This window comes from Carassius gibelio, chromosome B18, assembly GCF_023724105.1.
Source record: "Carassius gibelio isolate Cgi1373 ecotype wild population from Czech Republic chromosome B18, carGib1.2-hapl.c, whole genome shotgun sequence".
NCBI classification, from domain to species: domain Eukaryota; kingdom Metazoa; phylum Chordata; class Actinopteri; order Cypriniformes; family Cyprinidae; genus Carassius; species Carassius gibelio.
This window is the reverse complement of record NC_068413.1, coordinates 2,029,468-2,051,880: the sequence shown is the minus strand read 5'-3', so window position 1 is coordinate 2,051,880 and position 22,413 is coordinate 2,029,468. Positions and strand designations below refer to the sequence as shown.

The 22,413-nt window shown below is 36.9% G+C and overlaps 4 protein-coding genes and 3 non-coding genes across 8 annotated transcripts; 6 read left to right on the top strand and 1 right to left on the bottom strand.

Annotated features, from left to right (window-relative positions):
• The first annotated feature begins 307 nt into the window (after positions 1–307).
• Positions 308–3,502, top strand: rps3 (ribosomal protein S3). Its single transcript, XM_052582920.1, has 7 exons — positions 308–472; positions 950–1,080; positions 1,205–1,298; positions 1,387–1,481; positions 1,761–1,948; positions 2,975–3,178; positions 3,436–3,502. Exons 1-6 carry the CDS (start codon positions 443–445, stop codon positions 3,172–3,174), a joined length of 738 nt encoding a protein of 245 aa, XP_052438880.1. The 5' UTR covers positions 308–442; the 3' UTR covers positions 3,175–3,178; positions 3,436–3,502.
• Positions 1,524–1,673, top strand: LOC127978046 (small nucleolar RNA SNORD15). The gene has a single exon (XR_008158489.1). It is a non-coding gene; the product is annotated as a small nucleolar RNA SNORD15 (small nucleolar RNA).
• Positions 2,747–2,889, top strand: LOC127978044 (small nucleolar RNA SNORD15). The gene has a single exon (XR_008158487.1). It is a non-coding gene; the product is annotated as a small nucleolar RNA SNORD15 (small nucleolar RNA).
• Positions 3,216–3,359, top strand: LOC127978045 (small nucleolar RNA SNORD15). Its single transcript, XR_008158488.1, has one exon. It is a non-coding gene; the product is annotated as a small nucleolar RNA SNORD15 (small nucleolar RNA).
• Positions 3,503–4,923: 1,421 nt separating the features above from the next.
• On the top strand, positions 4,924–7,127 carry kctd14 (potassium channel tetramerization domain containing 14). Its single transcript, XM_052582132.1, has 2 exons — positions 4,924–5,024; positions 5,962–7,127. The coding sequence occupies exons 1-2, from the start codon at positions 4,968–4,970 to the stop codon at positions 6,628–6,630; spliced, it is 726 nt and encodes a 241-aa protein (XP_052438092.1). The 5' UTR covers positions 4,924–4,967; the 3' UTR covers positions 6,631–7,127.
• Positions 7,128–7,789: 662 nt separating this feature from the next.
• ints4 (integrator complex subunit 4) lies at positions 7,790–20,023 on the top strand. Of its 2 annotated transcripts, none has more exons than XM_052582130.1 (23): positions 7,790–7,958; positions 8,551–8,748; positions 9,979–10,096; positions 10,435–10,541; positions 10,682–10,885; positions 12,070–12,120; positions 12,696–12,784; positions 12,991–13,111; positions 13,204–13,275; positions 13,353–13,527; positions 13,610–13,815; positions 14,794–14,936; positions 15,015–15,130; positions 15,738–15,871; positions 16,165–16,331; positions 16,412–16,505; positions 17,123–17,203; positions 17,277–17,407; positions 17,484–17,543; positions 17,633–17,792; positions 17,883–18,026; positions 18,354–18,474; positions 19,733–20,023. In XM_052582130.1, exons 1-23 carry the CDS (start codon positions 7,905–7,907, stop codon positions 19,918–19,920), a joined length of 2,934 nt encoding a protein of 977 aa, XP_052438090.1. In that variant the 5' UTR covers positions 7,790–7,904; the 3' UTR covers positions 19,921–20,023. The 2 variants fall into 2 exon arrangements, with proteins under 2 accessions (XP_052438090.1, XP_052438091.1); XM_052582131.1 differs by having other exon boundaries at positions 7,818–7,958; positions 8,554–8,748.
• On the bottom strand, positions 19,975–22,193 carry LOC127977301 (mth938 domain-containing protein). The gene is made up of 4 exons (XM_052582133.1): positions 22,090–22,193; positions 21,595–21,737; positions 21,130–21,225; positions 19,975–20,388 (listed from the first exon to the last, which is right to left on the bottom strand). Exons 2-4 carry the CDS (start codon positions 21,724–21,726, stop codon positions 20,248–20,250), a joined length of 369 nt encoding a protein of 122 aa, XP_052438093.1. The 5' UTR covers positions 21,727–21,737; positions 22,090–22,193; the 3' UTR covers positions 19,975–20,247.
• Positions 22,194–22,413: the final 220 nt, after the last annotated feature.

Here is a 22,413-nt window from a genome sequence, read left to right as displayed (position 1 = left end):
TACTTACTTGTAGAGTTACTTAGCCCAAAACAATAGTGAAGAGAATGGTTTCATTATATTGTTCTTGAATTATTAACTTCATTCATAAACAAACATTTATCTGTTGATCCTATTAAAATATTTATGAAATATTGAATCCATATATTAAAATATTTATTTGAAGGATGGCGATTACAATATCGTGGGCTGTATTAATGTTACAAATACAAGTAGTTATGTGTATATGTTACAAATAAAGCTAGTAGTAATATATATTCCTCTCTCTCCTGATTCTCTTCTGATATCAATGCCTCACACGCCATCCCAGGAGGTGGCGGGAGAAGAAGAAGATGTGAGAACTACAATTCCCATCATTACTTACAGTCATACGGAAGTGATTCGTTACCATAAACGCACTTCCGCTACATCGCCAATTCCTTTCCTGTCTGCGGCCTCCAGCAAGATGGCGGTACAAATCTCGAAGAAGCGAAAGGTTGGTACGAATATCATTTCAAATTTGTGTAATTAAAGCACAGAAGTTCGAAATAAAAGCGGCGCCTGAATACTACGATACTTAACTATAACCTGAGCTGCTCAGATGAGGGTTTAATCGGGATGTTGAGGTGGATTGAGCTGGATGCTGTCGGCTCTGAATCCGATGAGAAACATGGCAGATGAACGCAGCGCGGATCTTATGTTTGAGCGGTGTAAATGCGTACAATGCAACACACATGTTACGTTTAAGCACATTATAGGTTTCCAGAAGCTGAAGTTAGTAAAAGTTAACACTTGTAAAGTTGAATATTCAAGCAGTATAAGCATCACGAATGTGTCATGTAGCTGATAACAGCAGGTTTGTCATATTAGTGATTTGCATTTGATATAGTATTCAACACGTGTTAATATGAGACTGTCATTTGATTTCTACAACAGAAGATCTAATCATTTTAATTTAATGTTTCTCGGTCAGTTTGTGTCAGATGGCATCTTCAAGGCCGAGCTGAATGAGTTTCTGACCCGAGAGCTGGCCGAGGATGGGTACTCCGGAGTGGAGGTCCGTGTGACCCCAACAAGAACAGAAATCATCATCTTAGCCACCAGGTGTGAACCGTCTACTCTCATTTGAGTTTATATGCATGCTTAAAAAGTTAAGTGCATTTAAAAGCGTTGAGGTGGGTTCACTTTTATGTAACGTTAAGTGTATTCTATTGACTGTTTCTTTCAGGACCCAGAATGTTTTGGGAGAGAAAGGCCGTCGCATTCGTGAACTGACTGCTGTCGTTCAGAAACGCTTCGGGTTCCCTGAAGGCAGTGTAGAGGTGAGTTTACTGCACAGGTGTAAATGACGTCCGAAACTAGTTTGTAACCACATTTTTCTGAAATATTGGGTTGTTTGTTTCTTTGTAGCTGTACGCTGAGAAGGTCGCCACCCGCGGTCTCTGTGCCATCGCTCAGGCAGAGTCTCTGCGCTACAAGCTGCTCGGAGGACTGGCTGTCCGTAGGTGAGCGCTCGCGTCCCAGCATGCATTGGGCTGCACAGTTACCTTCGGTGATGATACGATGACGAGTCGGAACGGGGCCGGTGCTGTCTTTGAGGATTCTGGGTTAGACTCACGTTCTGTGCGTCTGACTTCAGGTCCTCGAAGCAGTGAGTCCTGTTTGCGTGAAGACATAGAGGCATTTGTCTGAGAAGGATGGATGGATGTTTTATTTGGAGTCTAGATCATTTTAATTTATTCTCTTGCATGTTTATGGTTGTATACTGTGTGTGTTGTTCTCAGAGCCTGCTATGGTGTTCTGCGCTTCATCATGGAGAGCGGGGCCAAGGGTTGTGAGGTGGTCGTCTCTGGTAAACTGAGAGGTCAGAGAGCCAAATCCATGAAGTTTGTGGATGGCCTGATGATCCACAGCGGAGACCCCGTTAACTACTACGTCGACACGGCTGTCCGCCACGTGCTGCTCCGACAGGGTGAGAGAGATTCAGAGACTGATGGTTCTCGGGAAACTTCATTTGTGTCGGATCTTTAGTTGTGGAAATGTTTAGAGAGAGAAAAAAAAATATTAAAATGAGTTAAAAGTACTGTAGGTAGGAACATTTTTAATCTCCGTATTTTCTACATATAGTTTTAGACATTTATAAGCAATATGAATTTGACATCTTTAGCACTTTATTGCTTTTTAACATGGAAAAATGTTTAGAGAAACTTGTTTTTATATAAAGAAAAAATTAATAGAATTATTAGAATATTAAAAAATCTATAATTTACAAAACGATTTCCTAATATTTTAGACTGATTTGCAATATTAAATTTAAGTGCAAGTTGGGTCTTCATACAAGAAACTATATATATATTATACACACACACACATATATGCATGCATGCCTTTTATCATTTTAATATTTGTTGTCTTTGGCATCTTAAAGCCGGAAAGCTCTTTATTTTTCCCAGTGATTTTAATCACTATTGCTGTAGGATAGGAATATAGTTGAAACAGGCTTTCAGATAGCTTTGAGTTTGTGACACAAACCAGAAAGTCAGGGAGCAGAAATGTGAATCTCAAATAAGTTTAACCTCAAGTGTATATATTTTTCCTTCAATGACGATATACTGAACCAGAGTTAGATTGTTTCAGAAGAGTCTTAGTGGGTTTCTGGTTCTTCAGAGCAGTGTGTAGTTTCTGAGGCGTTCCAAACGTATGCTGAAGCTCAAATCCTATGGTAGTATACAGGTTTCTCATCAGTGTTTTGTACCGTCCTCCATGTTCCCTTCAGTGATGATACGATGACGAGTCGGATTGAGGCCCGTCTCTGAGGATTCTGGGTCAGGCTCACGTTCTGTGCGTCTGACTTCAGTTCCTCAGAGATGTGTCCTCTTCGAGTGAAGATCTAGAGGCATTTGTCTGAGAAGGGTGTCTTTTTTTTTCTGCTTCCTGCTGACTTGATTTAGACCTATCTAGTTTTGTAACGTGTCCTTGTGATTTTGTCTTCATACAGGTGTGCTTGGAATCAAGGTGAAAATCATGCTTCCCTGGGACCCCAGCGGCAAGATCGGCCCCAAGAAGCCCCTGCCTGACCACGTCAGCATCGTGGAGCCCAAAGATGAGGTCCTGCCCACCACCCCGGTGTCTGAACAGAAGGGGGCCAAGCCCGATGTCCCAGTCATGCCACAGGGAGCCCCAGTGCCAACCCCTTAAAGAGGTAAGCCCTAAAAACTCCAATCTGAACTCCACGTTTCCTTCAGTGATGATACGATGACGAGTCGGATCGAGGCCCGTCTCTGAGGATTCTGGGTCAGGCTCACGTTCTGTGCGTCTGACTTCAGTTCCTCAGAGATCGTGTCCTCTTCGAGTGAAGATCTAGAGGCATTTGTCTGAGAAGGGTTTTTCCTTGCTGACTAGTTTTTGTCAGAGCTTTTTTTTATTTTTTATTCTAAAAATGTTTTTTGTCTCTTCCAGGTTGACCGATCATTGATGGAAGGCCTATACTTTTCTGTATAAAAAAAATAAAATGATAAATGGGAAACTGTTGTCTGTTTTCATTCACTTTAAATGAGCGGTGTTTTAGAGACGTTATGATTGCAGCACATGGAAGTCTTGGTAGCTTTAACACATTTGAGTCTAATCTACCTGAAGATATTGAACATAACCGTGAGCAGCTGAATGCAGTGAGAAGTATCCGCATGTACGTCGTGTTACCAGAAGAAGCGTTATGACAGTTGTGAGCAGTAACTAGTTAAGTAATGCATTGCTTTTTAATTTATAAGAGAATATCTGTGGACACCTCTCCTGTCCCCATGTTGGGAGAAATCATAAGATGTTACTGTAGTTCTGAAATATGAATATGCATTCATCTCACTCAAAAACAAAACCAAAATGTCTATTATAGGCCTATATTATATGTACAATGTCGCATTCAGTGATGTATGTTTGACTCCATGGCCCCCCAATTGCACAATATGCAAAGGCCTTATGACTTAGTTGTATGGTATTTTCTGGATAAAAATTAAGGAGATGTATGTGTACACACACATATATACATATATTTGTATATATTCAATCACAAATTCTACCTTATGGAATATCTTAGAGCCTGGTATAAGTAGAAAAATGTAAGTAGTTTAAATTGCATAGACTTTCTAGGTTTGGAAGTAAGGCCACTTTATATTAAGTGGCCTTAACTACTTAACAATTTGGTACAGTACACTTACTGAGTACATGTTTTTACATTGTACTTATATTTTAAAAGATGCATGTGATTGCATCTATGATTACACTGTTGACCCATCCCTTACACCTACCATTACCAACAAACCTGTTCCTATAACCTCTCCTGTATCCTACCTCAATAGCAGCAAAAGTTTTTAGCAATACAATATGAACATTTAGTAATTTTTTTTATGTAAAAGTGGGACCAATAACACTTTTAAAATTAAGTTAAATTGCAATAATAAATCTTGATTTTTAGTAAAAAACAAATTCTAATTTTGATCAGTTGATTTCATTTGTATGTGGCCTAGTTGAGAACCACTGCGTCTAGCTGAAAAGAGGAGGATTTTGTTCAAGGTTTCGTTCACATGTAACACGATTTCAAGTCAAGTTTCCAGTTTTTGGATACGTAGCAAACTAGCTATTTTGCTCTTTGATGGACTCTGTTTCGTTTAACATTATTACACTTGTATCAGTTATTTGTGAAAAGTGTTATGATGAGAATCATGGTTCTAGACATGATACAGTGGTACTACAGTGAAACATGTCCAAAACACACGTTTAAACATCTATTTGTCAGTGGACTGTTGAGTTAAACGCTTTAAGAACCATTTCTGTGTTTTTAACAAATAGTTAATTCTTATTCGTGAAACTAGATGAGAATGCAGCAGCGCCCTGCTGCCTTACCTGTGTGTGTGTCATGGGTGGATCTTATAAAGTTACACACACACACACACCTGATTCACAGCCTGAGCTGCTACCAGAAGTTTCATCTGAAGATCATGAGTTTACCGGACTATAAATCGCCTGGGAAACAGTCCTCAGCACCTGTGCAGTCGGTAAGACATCAAACATGAACAGAACGAAACAACTACATTTCAAAACGGAATGTTACATTGTTGCCTTTTCTTCGTGAACGTTCTATTTCATGTAACAGCTGTTCTGTGTTTCAGCTATTCTTTTGAATCGCCTGAGATGTATTATTGTCAAATTAATTGCATTTTTGTCAGATTGTAGTTCTGTCTGTTTTATCGCGTGCTGTTCTGCACCGCCTGTAAAGCAAATACGCGCGAGCTGTTTTTAACTCAGTACACGAAACTTGTCCAGTCACAAGAAACTGCTCGCTTCCCAGTAGTGTTGTATGCTCAAGGAGGAAGCTGGTAAAAGATTAAACAATTACAAGATTTTGAAACCGAGATTAATCAAATGTTTTAAAAACACTGAGAATGCGGCATGTGATATTAATGGCAAGTTGTGTCAGTTAATCTTCTGCATTAGCTAAATTCTTTAACTCCAAAGTTGCCGTAGAAAAAGTTTTTAGGGAGAGAACTACATGCATGGCCTTTTTATCTTATTATTTGTAATACTGTAATGCCATGCACTATCATGACATATTTGTTTCTTTCTTTGAAATGTTATATAAATATATAAAAATGTTATTTATAAAAATCAAATGTGTGTGTGTGTCTATATATATATATATATATATATATATATGCACATTTGATTTTGCTGTTTTTTGCGCCCTTTTTCAAACTTAATTATGAAGAGGTTTATTGAATTATGTCTTATTTTGTTGCTTAGCCTGATTCAGCAATAGTTACTCAAGTCAGTTCATGTTGGTCTTTAATTGTTCTTTACGTCTTTGCACCTTGGAGATCTTGGGTATTCTGTCATGTTGGTATCAGTATTGACATATTGAGTGTTCAGCATCTCAGGCTTTCAATCAACTATTCATATTAACTGCTAAAACAGACATGTTTTCTCTCTCCACAGAAATCTCAAGTAGTGCATCTGAACATCGGAGGTCATGTCTTCAGCACCACTCTGGGAACCATCCGGAAATTCCCCAACTCCACCCTGGCAGACCTGTTTAACGGATCGACCAAACGGATGGACTCTGAAGGCCGTCACTTCATAGACCGTGACGGGACATATTTCAGGTACATCCTCGAGTACCTCAGAACGGAGAAACTTCCTACTGAACACCTGCAGGATGTGCACAAGGAGGCACTTTACTACGACATCAAACCTCTGGTCAAAGCCATTGAGGACACGCCGCAGTTCTTTGGAGAAACAGTCGGGAGACAGCAGTTTTTGGCCCGTGTGCCGAATTATCGAGAAAACTTGGAGGTGATTGTACGGGTGGCCAGAGCCGAGGCCATCGCCTCACGCTACTCACACATAATTGTGTGTGTTGTGAGGACAGAAGACGATTTAGCCAGATACAACAATGCTATCGACAGTCTCGGCACCCCGAGAGAGTCCGTGGTGAGCTTCGGTCCGTGGAAAGCTCCCGCATCAGTGGAAGACCTGTTAGATTGCATCAAAACGGACATAGAATCCAAAGGATATAAAGTAAAGATCCAACCACACAGCATAGACAAAGGGTTTCTCTTTAAGAGCTACGACTTCTTCTATAAACTCATTTTCACTTGGTGGTGAAGAATTTCAGGCCCAAGCTCACGACCTGGAAATAAGGATTTAAAAAGTAAAGGAATGTTTTATATATTAGCCTATATAATCAGTTTATCAACAGCTTCTGTTGCTTTAAAAGACCCAAATATTGACAGCTGTCAGTCATGTGCAATAGTGTTGTTATCTGTCAGTATCTGTTAAACCCTCGTTTAATATTGACTCTAGTTGAACGATCCTGGCCTTTGGCTTAAAATAGCTTCTGCACGAATGTGCCTTTATTAGGAATATTCTGGAATGGGTTTTATCAGCAGCATTTGTGGCATGCTTAGGATTGCATCAGAATATTATTTTGACTATATTGTGTGTACAGAAATGCCCTTAACATAATTTACACAAATGCATAGTTTTAGATGCTACAGCCGTTAATTTGCTTTTAACCATAAACCCTTCAAATCAGCTTTAGGTCTTAAGGGATGTTTTTGGCTTGCTAGTTTGACAACACATGAGAATTGTACAATTTTATGTTTTTTTTTTTCTTTGTACATGCATCTTTTATGTATTTGGTTCCAAAGCAACTTGCATTGTATTCAAGGTATGCATGCTGTCATGCTTTCCCAATGCATTATATAAGAATGTGGAAACCGGTCCACTTCATATACAATTATTATAATCTCCCTAATTTGTGCTGTGTGTAAATGTTTTTTTCACTTTGTACAGCATGTGTTTATGATGTTTTTTTTGTTTGTTTGTTTTTTTGCGGCCAAGACACTTGATGAAGCCTTTGCTCATGTAGATCACTAATGGTGCAAAATAATATTAATAGAGAGTGATGTGCCATTTCAAGCAGAACTGCTGTTGTAGTATCTTATCACTTAATATATGTTTAAAGAACCAGGATACCAAAAAAAAAGTCAAAAAATTTTTGAATGTGAAAAATAATTTTAATTGATTATGTTATTGTCTGATATTTACTGATTGCTTTATGTGTTGCTTCTAGTGCATTATTCTCTGTCACATTATTATTAAAGCCGCTTATATTTAATGGTATATGCTATAATTCTTTAAAAATACATTGAAATCTTTAATCATCTTGAGTCACTGAAACGAGCGAAAGGTCAAGTTTAGTAAAAGAATAAATAAAACAAGAATATTTTATCTGTACTATTGTCATCTCGTTGACTGTGTGATTTCTGAAGACTTCCGTCCACGAGGTGTCGCTGTTCCGCTGCAAACTTCTGACGCCGCTGAATAGCGCATGCGCGAAGAAGAGCAGAAGCGCAGCCGCGGCTACGGCTAAAGCTATGGCAGCTCATCTGAAGAAACGAGTTTATGAGGAATTCTCTAAAGTTTCTCAGGTGAACACATAAAACACGACATATACTGATTATACAATGTAACATCATTGTGCTGGTCACAGGATATAATTATGATATTATACTGATAATTTTAGAATACAGGTAAAGCAGATGTAGCATTTAGCATTAGCGTGATTATTACTGTAACCGTTATTAAGTGTTTTTCTAATGACAAACAACCATTTATTAATTTATTTGTGTATGTTATTTGCTGTGTTAAAAGTCTTTTTAGTCAGAGAAACCTAGAAAAACAGTTTATACATTTTTCAAATGCACTTGTTTGTGCTTTTATTTTATTGTTTGTTTACTAACGTTCGTAATATTTTCGATTCTTTGTTTTCCATTTCTTTTATCTTTGGAGCCTGCAACAATAGCATCTCATTGCCAACACTTGATAACGTTTGATAAGCAAACTCTCATATTGTATAATAATGTAAAAAATGTATAACGCGAGTCAGTATTTTATGTATTTCGTGGTTGTGTCTAAAACGTGTCAGAAAATATCAGAATTAAAATAATCGGAGATGTCAGTCTTTTCTCAATGTTCATATCAGGGCCTGTTGATCATGTTTTTGTTTTGTTATTTTTGCAGCAGGTGACTCTTGAGGAGGTTCCAGCGAAAAAGCTTCGACTGACCAAACCCAGTAAATCAGCGGCTCTTCACATAGACCTGTGTAAAGCCAGCAGCCCCACAGACGCTCTGCAGCACCTGCTGAACTTCGCACGCAAACCTGTGGAGGCTGAGAGCGTGGAGGGGGTCGTGCGCATACTGCTTGAGCATTATTACAAGGTACTGCAACATAACCTTCATGGCTGATACTCCTGTTAGGGGAGAGGAGGGGCGAAAGTACAATTTTTCAGAAAAAAAAAACCTTAATTTTAAAGGATAATGTTGGAGGCAGACATATATTGATATACTCTGAAGTGTGGTCTATCAATACCAGGTGGTATTCTGTAGAAATTTAGAAAGACTTTTACTTTGAACATAAATTGCACATAGTTACTTTCGACCCCATCGGTTGGGAAGAAAGTAACACAACAATATAAGCAATTTTTTTTTCTTCTGTTTATGTTAAGTATACCTGACTATGACCTTGTTGATATGTAACTACAAACATATTCAATTACATTTTCATATTTTCATTTTAAATTTAAGTTTAATCAAATGTCTCAAAATCCAACTGTGCAAACTTGAATTGTTTAAAATATTTGTTATTTGCAACTTCATTGTATTTTTATAAATAAAAGAAAAAATTCAACCGAATGAACAATATACACATTTTATTACATTAGCATAATATAAATTCTAAACATAATGTAACAGTAGGCCTATTCATGTTTCCATCCAGTTGTTTTTATGCAAAAATAAAAAATGTGCTTTAAAAAATCTGGAAACACTGCAAATTCATAGGTGGAGGTGTAAAAGATAAGGTATGGCTAAAACCTAAATATAACTAAGGTAAATGCCAGAAGCGCCCTCTCATAAACATCTGGATAAAACCAGACCTCTGTCTGTCTTTCTGACCCTCACTCTTGACATATTTTTTTAGTAAAATATGACATAATTTTTTTTAATTAAATATACAAAAATAACAAAAGAAACACTTCTTGTCACTGAAGCAGGACAAAACAAACAATTGTTACAATTGTGAAACTCCTGACATTTAAACCCGATTTTCTTTTATACTGAAAAACTCTGAAAATGCAAACTTTGGGATGTGTTAAAGCGCTAAATAACCCGTAGATTGATCATTACTGTGACGTGTGAAACAAGAAAAACTAATGTGAAAAAATTACCGCTTCAATAATTTACTTTTTGTACTCGAAAACAGCTTTATGGACCTTACTGCGGGAAACGATGATGGAATTAAGAGGCTCTGATAAAATCGCTTTGTTACTTTCGTCCCACATTACTTTCGACCTTGCTCTCCCCCTCCACTTGCAAATTCTGTTAAATGTGTATATTATCTATTACTTCTATTAAATGTGCCCTATGTGTTTGTGGTAATGTGGTCTACAGGAGTCGGATAACTCTGTCAGGCTGAAGATCGCTTCATTGTTGGGTTTATTATCAAAAACCCAGGGCTTTTCTCCAGACTGTGTAGTAGATGATGCTATCAACACTCTCAACACTGAAAGTAAGTCTTTGATTTAAAGTGATAATGTTCTACTAGAAAGTTATGTGACTCTTAATATGAAATGCAATTGTTTTATTTAGAGTCATAACTTAACAATAATAACGTCCCCAGATAGTTCACAAAAGTGTTTTTTATATAGATTGTCAAAAATATGAACAGCTCACTAATAAAACATAAAGAAAAAATAAAATGCATTACTAATTTAGTGGAAATCCGAACTACTGATCAATTAGGTCAGCAGAAAAAAAAACGTACTACTGTCAAGAACTGAATAATTAAATCAGTGCATATGACTTTGTTTTAATTGTGTGTGGAAATCAGATTTTTGCCTGTGTTAGAGTCCAATCAGGTTCTGGCGCAGCTTCTAGACACTCTGTTGATCATCGGCAGTCAACTCCCAGACAAGATCGCTGTCATTCAGAGACTTATAGATGTGGCCTGCAAGGTGATTGTACTAAATAAGAAGATATCTTCCATTCCTGTAACAATGGTTGATACTGATTTAAGCAGTTCTTTATCATTCTGAATCAGAAATATTATTACAATTGTTAAATATTTAACTTTCATGTCATATTTTCTTCTCAGCATCTCTCAAGCACTTATTTCGGAGTGAGGAATAAGTGTCTGCAGCTGCTGGGGTGTCTGGGGACGGTTGATAAACCTCTCAGTAAAGAGACTGATACAGGACCTGGAGCACAGACGTCTCCAGTACGAGACGTACAGAGTGTGATCAGTGACTTCTTCCAGGATCAGGACCCTCGCGTCCGCACCGCCGCCATTAAAGCCATGGTACATGAGCTCTGTGGAATAACTAGGGCCCTGTGATTTCTGCGATGCAGAAAACGCAGACGGAATCGCGGAATCCAGTCATAAAAAACGGAATTTACAGTTTAATGTGGAATGTCACGGAATTTGTCCAATTTTGAATGAATTAATCAAAAGTAGGTCATTGCACTTACATTAAATCACGATATGGACTAATATCTGTAAATATTAAGCTGGAAAAGTCTATTTAAATATGAATCCTGCATGTTCTGCGTGTCTGTGTTAATGAATGGCGCAGAAGCGCGGCTTTGTTTATTACACACACAGAAGCGCACGTGACGCTCACAGGGATTTCAGCATTTGTCTCTCTCTAAATAAGGACGTGAACACATAGAACTGCTCTGACAGTCACTTCATGAGCATTTGACTGTTTGATTTCAGTAAAACTAGCGTCATATCACATACACAGAACTGTAAAGGTATTCACGGTAACCCGTCAAAATAAAAGTCTTGTTTAATATAAAGACAGGTATTTTTTAGAAATGTATTATACTATTGTTCAGCAGAATGTACATGGCTTACAATGTACATTTTTTTATGAATAATCACACAACATTTCTTCCATGTTTTAATTTTAATAGTAAATCCCCTTTGTTTAACAAAAAATAAAGTTTGCTTAATTTTCAATAATTAAAAGAAAAATTAAATGGCTGTTTTATGAAAAATGTAAATACAAATACAGAATTTCTGAGGGGGGAAAATTTCATAGGACTATTTTAAGGGAAAAAAAGAATAAATTAAGTTGTTTTTATGCATTTAAATAATTAAACATGCTAAAACACATAATTAGGTAACAATAAAACATATGGTGAAGATAAATAAAACATTTCAAAGGGCCCTAAACGTGTATTTTTTGTTAAACTTTTAATAAATTGTTGTGAAAATGTATAAGTGTTATGATTTTAATTAATTAGACATGCTTTTTGATTAATACAATTAAGTGTAACCATTAAAAAGGAGTTTAATAAATTAAAAAAGAAAAAAATGTGTCCAGAAAAATGTTAACGGAAAAAAATGAATTTTGAAAAAAATAAAACAGATTTCATAGGGCCCTAAATAACCACATGTTAAAAAATTAATTTAATGTTTTTTTTTGTTTACTTGTATTTCTTCAAATGACTTCAGCGTGTTTTTCTTTCTCCCATCAGCTGCAGCTACATGAAAGAGGGATGAAAATTCAACAGACTATTTATAACCAGGTCAATATCAACTATAATAAATAATCTTACACTACCGTTCAAAAGCTCAAAAGATTTAGTTTTGTTTTTCAAAGCTGCTCACCAAGGCTGCATTTATTTGTTGAAAAGTACAGAATAGACATATTAGAAATGATTATTGTTAATAACAGTTTTCATGTGAATATATTTTTATATATAATATATTTTTGTGATGCAAAGCTGTATTTTCAGCATCATTCCTTCAGTCTTCAGTGTCACATGATCTTCAGAAATATTTCTAATATGATGATTTACTGCTCAAGAAACATTTCTGATTATTATCAATGTTGAAAAGCTTCATTTTTTTTTGTGGAAACCATTTTTTTTTTGGATTATTTGATGAGTAAAAAGTTCAAAAGAGCAGAAATGTAACATAAATGACTTTACTGTCACTTTTAAACAATTGAATGCATCCTTTTCTTGTGTGGGTCAATTTCTTTAAACAAAATCTTACCAAACTTCTTGAATGGTAATATATATATTTACATTTTTCATTCCACTGAGCATGAGATTACAAAAGAAATAACTTGCATATGAATGTGTGTTCCCCTGGACAGGCCTGTAAGCTCTTGAGCGATGATTACGAGCAGGTTCGTTCAGCAGCGGTGCAGATGGTTTGGGTTCTGAGCCAGCTTTATCCTGAGAGGTAGAGACTCTCAAAGCCTTACTTTGTGTTTTGTTATATGTGCCCATCCTTCAAGAGTAAGTAATGCTGACGGCAGCCATTGTGTACTTACCGCTTTCTTGCTTTCCAAGCATACACTGTTTGAAATGGTTATTTCAAATCAAGAAACTCAGAAATGAAGTCTCTTGACACGGATTGAACATTGATTTGTCTTAATGCATGAACAGTATTGTTCCCATCCCCTCCTCCAATGAGGAGATCCGACTGGTGGACGACTCCTTTGGGAAGATCTGTCACATGGTCAGTGATGGCTCATGGGTCGTCCGAGTGCAAGCTGCAAAACTGCTGGTGAGTGTCGGGTCGGTTTGTAGCATGACCACACGATTCATTTCAGATTGACTCACCACTCACTTTGCCATCCGTCTGTTTCGCTCTCTCAGGGATCAATGCATCAAGTCAGCCCTCATTTTCTGGAGCAGACTTTAGACAAGAAGCTGATGTCAGATCTCAGGGTATTTACACACGAAACAAATGATGAATAACATGCAAGAAATGCAAATGCACAAACGTTACTCCCATTCTATCTCAGAGGAAACGTACTGCTCACGAACGAGCAAAAGAACTGTACGCTTCTGGAGAGTTCTCATCTGGACGCCGATGGGCCGACGACGCTCCTAAAGAGAAAGTCGACACCTCGGGTGTAAATCTCATCGACTCAGGAGCCTGTGGGGCTTTTGTTCACGGCTTGGAAGATGAGATGTACGGTATGTACTTCAAAACACTGCTATTATTTATCTTTGAGGATATTTCAGCACTTTGTTATTCATTTGGTATCACTTTCCACAGAGGTGCGTATCTCTGCGGTAGAGGCGCTCTGTTCCCTCGCCCAATCCTCACCCAGCTTTGCTGAGAAGTGTCTTGACTTCCTGGTGGACATGTTTAATGATGAAATCGAGGAGGTGCGGCTGCAGTCCATCCACGTGTTGCGGCAGATCTCGACTCACATCACGCTCAGAGAAGACCAGCTGGACACGGTCCTCGCAGTACTGGAGGTGAACCACGACTGGTGTACAGTTAATCAAAATGCAACAAAATCGCAGTATGTGTTTATCAAATCACCAAAATTGGAATTTAATTCTTTGAATTAAATATATATTCACTGTCTCTTTTGAGGGTGAAGTGTAGCACTGAACCTTTTTTCTCTCTCCAGTTTTTTGCATTTAAAAATATATAAATTAAGCTAATATTATAAACGTATAAATATTAGTAGCCTGTAGTCATTTCACTGTTATATTCTACAGTGACATAATAATATAATATATATTTTTTTATTTTACAATGAAATATCACAATGGTAATATCTCTTTATTTTCTAAATTATAACAATAACAATAATCCTTACAGTAACAGCATCAACAACAACAATATTTATAATTGTTGTTATTTATAATCGTCCTCGTTGTTGTTATTAGAATAATATATTCTTTTTTTTATATAGTTTTTTTTTTTTTACAGTGAAATCGTAGTAGTGATTATTTTACTTTTTGGTAATGTTTTTATATAGTAATAATCGTAATTATTATTATTATTATTATATAGTCATATTTGAATATGATCAAAGTTTTGTTGTTGTTGATGTTTTACAATGAAATCACAGTAGTAATATTTTATTGTTATTTTTTTTTTATATATAGTAATAATCCAAATTATTATTATTATTATTATACAGTCATATTTAAATATAATCAAATGTTTTTTTGTTGTTGTTGTTTTACAATGAAATCACAGTAGTAATATTTTATTTCTTGGTAATTTTTTTATATAGTGATAATAACAATAATCCAAATAATTATTATATAGTCATATTTAAATATAATCAAAAGTTTTTTATTTTTTTGCTACAAACAAGCAAGGCAAACCTAGCACATTCATTTTTTTAAATCAGAATGTTTTCAGAAAAATTGCAATTAGACATTTTCCCAAATTATTCAGCCATAATATCAGATCTATTAATTGGCGGTTCATTGCAGGACTCATCGCGGGACATTCGCGAAGCCCTGCATGAGCTGCTCTGCTACACTAATGTGTCCACTAAAGACTGCATCCAGCTGGCGCTCGTGGAACTCCTGAAGAACCTCACCAAGTACCCGACCGATCGCAACTCAGTCTGGAAGTGAGTTCTAGTGACCGCTCCTGTCCGTAAACCATCACCATTCTCAGTATTATTTATTTTTTTCCTCTTGCATTCCAGATGTTTGAAGTTCCTCGGTGCTCGACACCCAACTCTGGTGCTGCCAATTGTCCCTGAGCTGCTGAGCACACATCCGTATTTCGACACCCCAGAACCAGACATGGACGACCCTGCCTGTATCCTGCACACCTGACATGATAACATGTTAATGCATGTGACTTTTTACATGGGTTATTTTATGCCAAAAATCATTAGGGTATCAATCAGATCATGATCATGTTCCATGAAGATATTTTGTAAATTTCCTATCGTAAATATATAAAAACTTAATTTTTTATTAGTAATAATCATTGCTAAGGACTTGATTTGGACAACTTCAAAGCGATTTTTTTGCACCCTCAGTTTCCAGATTTCTAAATAGTTGTATCTCAGCCAAATATTGTCTGATCCTAACAAACCATACATCAATGGAAAGATTATTCTATTATGTTTCAGATGAAGTATTAATCTAAATGTCTAAACATTGACCCTGATGACTGGTTTTGTGCTCCTGGGACACATTTAAGTTTTAGACTTTAGTGAACAGCGACTGAATAAAAAAAAAAAAGCAATTTGCTTTGAATACTGAATGGCAGGAATGACACTGATCTTAATATTCAGGCTGAAAATGCATTTCTAAACAGTGTTTATTTGCTGCTGAATCATTTCTGTTTCCCGTCTGTTGAGCTGTAGATATTCACGTGTCTGTTCAGATGGTTGTTTTCCTGACCTGGGTTCGTTCAGACATCGCTGTTTTAGTTCTGGTCTTCAACGCAGCCAAATCCTGTCCCACCATGCCAGCACTGTTCTCGGATCACACGTTTCGGCATTACGCCTACCTGCGTGACAGCTTGTCCCACCTGGTCCCACACCTCCGAGTGAGAAACCTGCCTGATAAACACCTCATATCCAGCTTTTCACTTGGTTTTTTGAGTATAATATAAATTGCCGTTCACAAGTTTAGTTTTTGGAAAAAGCTCATGCTTTCAAATTGCATGAAATTGATCAAAAGTGAAAATAAAGACATTGATCAAGTTAAAGCAATCCTGAGAAATAAAAAATGTCATTTGACATAAAATGTCATACTGACCCTCGTTTTGAACGGTGATGTATGCTATCATCTCTCTACATTCAGTTTAATTATGTTCCCTATCTTCGGTGTTCGTCTCAGTTGCCGGGCAGAAAGCAGACGGCTGGTTCAGGTCTGGAGGTGTCCGGCGTGGGATCCGGGAGCCTGGAGTCGGCACAGAACTTCCTTCAGGACAGTCTCATTCGGGTCAGCGCCCTTCAGAACCTGGAAACACCCGGTGCTCAGGATCTGCTGGAGTTTACCATCAGGTACAGACCTTTAATGCACTACCACTTTATTAATTTAAGGTCTTTTAATGAAGTGTTTGTTTGATTTGTGTCTCATACAGAGATCTGCAGCGGTTGGGGGAGCTGCAGACGGAGTTGGCCGGATCTGCAGATTTCTGTGCCACATACCTGCACTGCCAGCTGCTGCTTACCAAAGTGAATACAGATATAATACACTGCTAGTACTTCAATAACACCACTCCTGATTTCTAAAGAAAGCTGTAAAACCCTAGTCATTATTGTTGTTACTGAATATAATTACATACACTACCATACAAAAAGTTGGACGTATTTATTCAACAAGGATGCAGTTGATTAGAAGTTACCGTAAAATAATTTATGATAGTACAAATAAATGTTTTTCTTTTGAACGTTTTATATTTACCAAAATAATTCTGAAAAAAATAAATGCATGAAAAAATATGAAGCAGCGCAACTGTTTTCTTCATTGATAATACTAAGAAATGTTTCTTGAGCAGCAAATCAGATTATTAGAATGATTTCTGAAGATCATGTGACACTGAAGACTGGAGGAATGATGCTGGAAATTAAACTTTGCATCTGAAGAATAAATTAAATTTTAAAATGCATTAAAATAGAAAGCGCTAATTTTAAATTGTAATATCATCTCTCAATATTACAGCTTTTTCTGTATTTTTGATCAAATAAATGCAGCCTAGATGAGCAAAAGAGACTTAATAAAACTCTTGTAAACTCTGTATTAATTAAAATAAGGCATATTATCCATAACTTTTTTTTTCTTTTAAACCAAGGCACTTCAGGAGAAGTTATGGACCATGGCTGTGCCGCTTTGTCTTAAACAGAACGCCAAAGTTTCAACAGCCGCTCGACAGGTATCTCCTACCGACATTAATTTGAACCTGAGCCACCAGACTTTCCCCTAAACTCCTTTGTAATGTGTGACAGATCCTGGATGAGACCTATAAGCTGGAGTTCTTGTACAGCGGTCTGGAGACGCAGCAGATCGCCACGATTCACAACGTCCGGCTGCAGGCCAAAGCATTACAGCTCATCCTGACGGCCCGATCCAAACAAGGGTCAGCACTGACTAATAAACCTTTGTGATGCAAGAAAAGTCTTGAAACTGATCATCTTGCTTCCTCCAAACAACAGGGTTGACCGTGTACTTGGTGTCTGTGAGAAGTTCCTGCAGGATGTGGAGTCATTTCAGAGGTAAAATCAATCGAAGATGATTAAGATCTCAATCTTAAATACTGTTATGTATGAACAATCATTGAATGTTCCTGTGTTTCCATTCTCAGACTCTTCATGACAGAGTTGCCCCATTTTCAGGACAGTTTTGTGGAGAAACTCCTGGAGTTGATGCCCAGGCTGACGGCCTGCAAGCCTCTAGATCTGGTTAAAATCCTTCAGACCACACTGCGGCAAAGCAGATTCATCCATCTCAAACTACCCGAGCAGGTTTGTGGATCTGCTTCAGGAAGTTCTTGATCGTTTTGTTTCCAAATGCTTGTTGGAATCATTGTTTTTCTGTTTATTTTGCTTTGTCAGATCCACAGAGCGTCAGCGACAATTATTGAGCCGACTGGAGAATCGGACAACCCTTTGAAATTCACCTCTGGTCTGGTGGTGGCGTTAGACATCGATGCTACTCTTGAACATGTACAAGATCCACAGACGACAGTCAAAGTGCAGGTCAGAGGCTTTAACCTCATTTCTTTTCAGTTAGATGAAAAAAAAAAATAAGAAAGAAATTTCCAATCGATTGTAGACATGTTTCCCCATCCAGTCAGTTCCTGACTGATGCATTTCAATCCCAACCTATGCATGCTAAGCTCATAGCTTTGATTCCCTTTGAATGCATGAAGTGATAAACCTTTACCTGAATGAATTCACTTTGGATAAAAGCATCTGCCAGTTGCATAAATGTTAGTAAACCTTCATTGAAAATAGTGTTTTGTGCATAAAATGATTTAATAAAATCTTTGTACAATTCATGCACATTATTCATTTTTTCTTCAGGTGCTGTATCCAGATGGACAGTCTCACATAATCCACCCCAAACCTGGAGATTTCAGGACCCCAGGACCTGGACGTGTTCGACTGATCACGCAGGTTTATCTCTCTCATTCTGCATGGACAGGTATGTCTTCTTTCTGAAATGTGCCTTAATAAACACTTGCACATCAAGACATCAGTTGTATATTTTTGGTTGAGGATTATTGTGCAGTAGCTATTCTTTGTATTTTGTCCTGGAATAAAATAATGCTGCAAACACCATGACAAATCCGTCTCTGCTGGCAGCAAACAGCATGAACTCTTCACAGTTCCACAGATATAAATAGACCTGCATCCAGTCCAACAACACATGAGTTATTTTGTATCTGTGAGTGTCTGTGTGAGCAGCAGAATACTGAGGCTTAATACATTTCTGCCTTGGAGAAAGTCAAAATCAATGTTTTTTCTTAATACATGTTCCTGTTCTTATGGACCTTATCACATTTCCAGGGTTTTCAGAAACACATGTCATCATAGTTGTGAAATATAGTGGACAACAGAAACTACAGCAAATATAATTTTTGCCTTTCCACTTGCTGCAATAGTGAAAGAAAAAATCCACGATTGCATTCCATGACCTTACAAAAAAAAGGGAAAGGATCAGAAAAGAGAAAGCAGCTTTTGTTATAGAAACACTTTCTGTAATTTAATGCCAATGTAAGAAAACACAAAGTATAGTATTATAAATGTATGTTATTTAAAACAATGAAAATATAAAGAACTTTTAATGATGTTAATAATTGTGGAAGTGTGGCATTAGTCTGTGAGAGTCTGATGATGCTTGTTCTTCAAAAGAATATAATATTATTATTTTCAGTTGCATGGAAAATTATCAATTTAGGATTATGCTGACTAACAAATTGCAGGAAGACGTCACTAAGAGATTTTTATATACTATGTAAAACCATGGTACTTTTAACATGTACATTTCTATAATAGTAGTATCATCTGAAAGCATTCCAGTTATTTCAATAAGAGAACACTCACAGCATGAAGTAGAATGCAATCTAAAGTGCAACACGTTTTTGTGTTCTTATTTTTTTTTATTATTATGTTTAAACATTTGGTTACTTGAAAGTAAATAAACTCTCAAGAAATAAAATAAAATAAAATGTAAAAAAAAAAAAAAAAAAGTTTAACTTATTTTGTTTCAGCTAGTTTCCAATGCTAAATTTTTCATTTGTACTTAGTTTAACTTATGTACTAAAATATCAAACTAAATAAAAATGAAAAACCGAGACAAAAATGCTGAATTTAAACAGAAAATCAAAAAATATAAACTATTATTGAAAACTATAATAGTATGTGAGTGATACTAAAATAACTGTTGTTTTTACATTCAGAGGCCTGTCAGATTGAGGTGCGCTTGCTCCTGGCCTACAGCTCCAGCAGCAGTAAACAGTCTGTCTCTAAACCTGCGTGGAACGAGAGTATGGACGGCCTGCCCTCCAGCGAGAGCTGCATCGAGGGCACAATCCACCTCAGCAAACCCGTCAAAGTCTTCATCATGCCCAAACCCGCTCGCCGCTGACCCGAGGAAGCCAGGCAGTATATACGTCAAATTAACAGCCAACACAAAATCAAGTGTTTTCAAATTTACCTTTTATCTGAAATAAATGCTTTGTTCATTTGTATCACTTGTGTGTGTGAAAATGGTGTATATCTTCACAGCCTACATTCAGAGAATAATCATTTAATGATTATAAAGCAAATAACATTTTTACCAATGGAAAAACAATGCTCCAGTAGTTTACAGTGCAAGTTAAGAAGCATATACTAAGAAAACAATGTTCAGTTGTGATGTAAGGCACTTTAAACAATCAATTAACTGAATTAGCTGGGTATGTTAATGATGTGATCAGCAGGTGGAGTGGAAGACCCCACCGACTTTAGCTCCCTGTCCCACCAGAGCATTATATTCTTTAACGGCCTGCTCGGTCTGGAACACCCTGATATCAACACCCTGCTGCTTCACATAATCTTGGGTGGATGGAGGCACCTGAAACATAAAAAAAAAAATGCAGATTCGCTTATTTAAAGTAATATTTGCTGAATCTGCTGAGAATTTTCTCACCGGAGCATCAGAATGCTTCTTTATCAGAACAGATTTGGAAAAATGTAGCATTGCATAAGTGTCTCATCAATGGATGCTCTGCAGTGAATGGGTGCCGTCAGAATGAGAGTCCAAATAACTAATTAAAACATCACAATAATCCACAGTACTCCAGTCCATCAGTTAACATATTATGAAGTCAATAGCTATGTGTATATAAGAAAGAAATGTATAATTAAGATGTTTTAACCTTTAACTGTTGCTTCTGGCTGAAATATAAATCCATAATCCATAATATATAGCTTCCTCCAGTGAAAAACTCATCTTGTCTGAATCTTTTAGAGGACAACAAGGGAGGACTTTTTCACTGGAGAGATTATGGACAGCTTTGTCTTCTCCAGATGTTAACTGATGGACTGGAGTAATGTGGATTATTGTGATGTTTTTATCAGCTGTTTGTAATCTCATTCTGACGGCACCCATTCACTGCAGAGGATCTACTGGTAAGCAATTGATGCAATGCTATAGTTCTCCATATCTGATGAAGAAAAACAAACTCATCTACATCTTGGATGAACTGAGGGTGAGTAAATGTTCAGCGATTTTTCATGTTTGGGTGAACTGTTCCTTTAAGGATTGCAATATTCAGATGTTGTACAGTGCTTATCAGCAAATTCACATGGTTACCTGTAGAGCTTCACTCATCCCTCTTCCTATGACCAGCGTCTGCACTCCTTTCCTCAGGACCTCTTCCAGGTCGGCCGGCTGGACGCCTGGATAATGCTGGCAGGAGCACAGATGCACTTTAGACAGAACTCTAATAAATAACATTCAAAACAGACTTTTCCAAAAACAAGATAATATATTGCACATTTTGGTCACTACTAGGTAGTGTCCATGCTTCTATTTTTGTTATTTTATAGTTTTAAAAGCTTTATTATTATTCTAAAATGTAGAAAATAGTAGTTAATAAGTAGATGCATCTTGCTACTATGCACTGACAAATCAAATAATGTAAATTATATTGGGCATTGCTGTACTGTAAAGAGTAAATGTCTCAAATGCATTGCAATGTTTAGGAAAACATATCAAATTATGTTTTTAATTATAAATTGAGGATGACTTTACAGTGTGATCGGGTGTTAATCTTACATCTGTGCCAGTTTCACGCCAGTCCCATGCTCGGCTGCCACCCGGCCACACTTTACAGTCTTTGTAGGATGTGGAGCAACCTTTGACCTTCATGTGGCCCCAGGATAAAGAAGCAATTTCTGGAGAAGACATGATCAGCTTTCCTGTAAGAGAGTGGGAGACGAATCACATGCATTTATTAAGAACCATGCTATTTTTAAATATCCATGTAGAGTGCCATGTAAATACATGAGTATTTTAAAACTTAAGTATTATGGTATTGCTATTTGCCACCATTACTTTGTTGTAAGTGATGCAACTTAAAAAATATATATATCTAAAATACAATTTAGAAACTATTAACCCAGCTTCGAAGCATTAGTACATGCATACAAGAAAACATGCTTTATCTGCTTTAATAAACGATTAATGCAAAAATTATATTGGTAACAAAAACAACTTTATAATTCATGCACTATAACATGTTTTTCATTTTTATCATATAATCTTGCTTGCCTCGTCCAGCAATTCGATCTTGCTTGTGTTGTGTTTCGTGTTTCTCTTCGTGTGACGACGGGACACACCCACCACATACGTCACTGACCAGCGTCAAATCAGCACACGCTTAAGCACTTTACGCTGATTGGCTGCCGTTCAGTGACGTACAAAAATCTAGAGTTCAATCAGTCAACGGCATGGCCATGGCACTCATCCCCTAAACCGAGCTGCCACGACTTTTTATAAATAACATATCCATTATTATTACATATCAGGAGAATTGCATATGTAAACGTCATATCAGAAGCACTGTTATTTGAATAAATATAATATGTAAGAAAA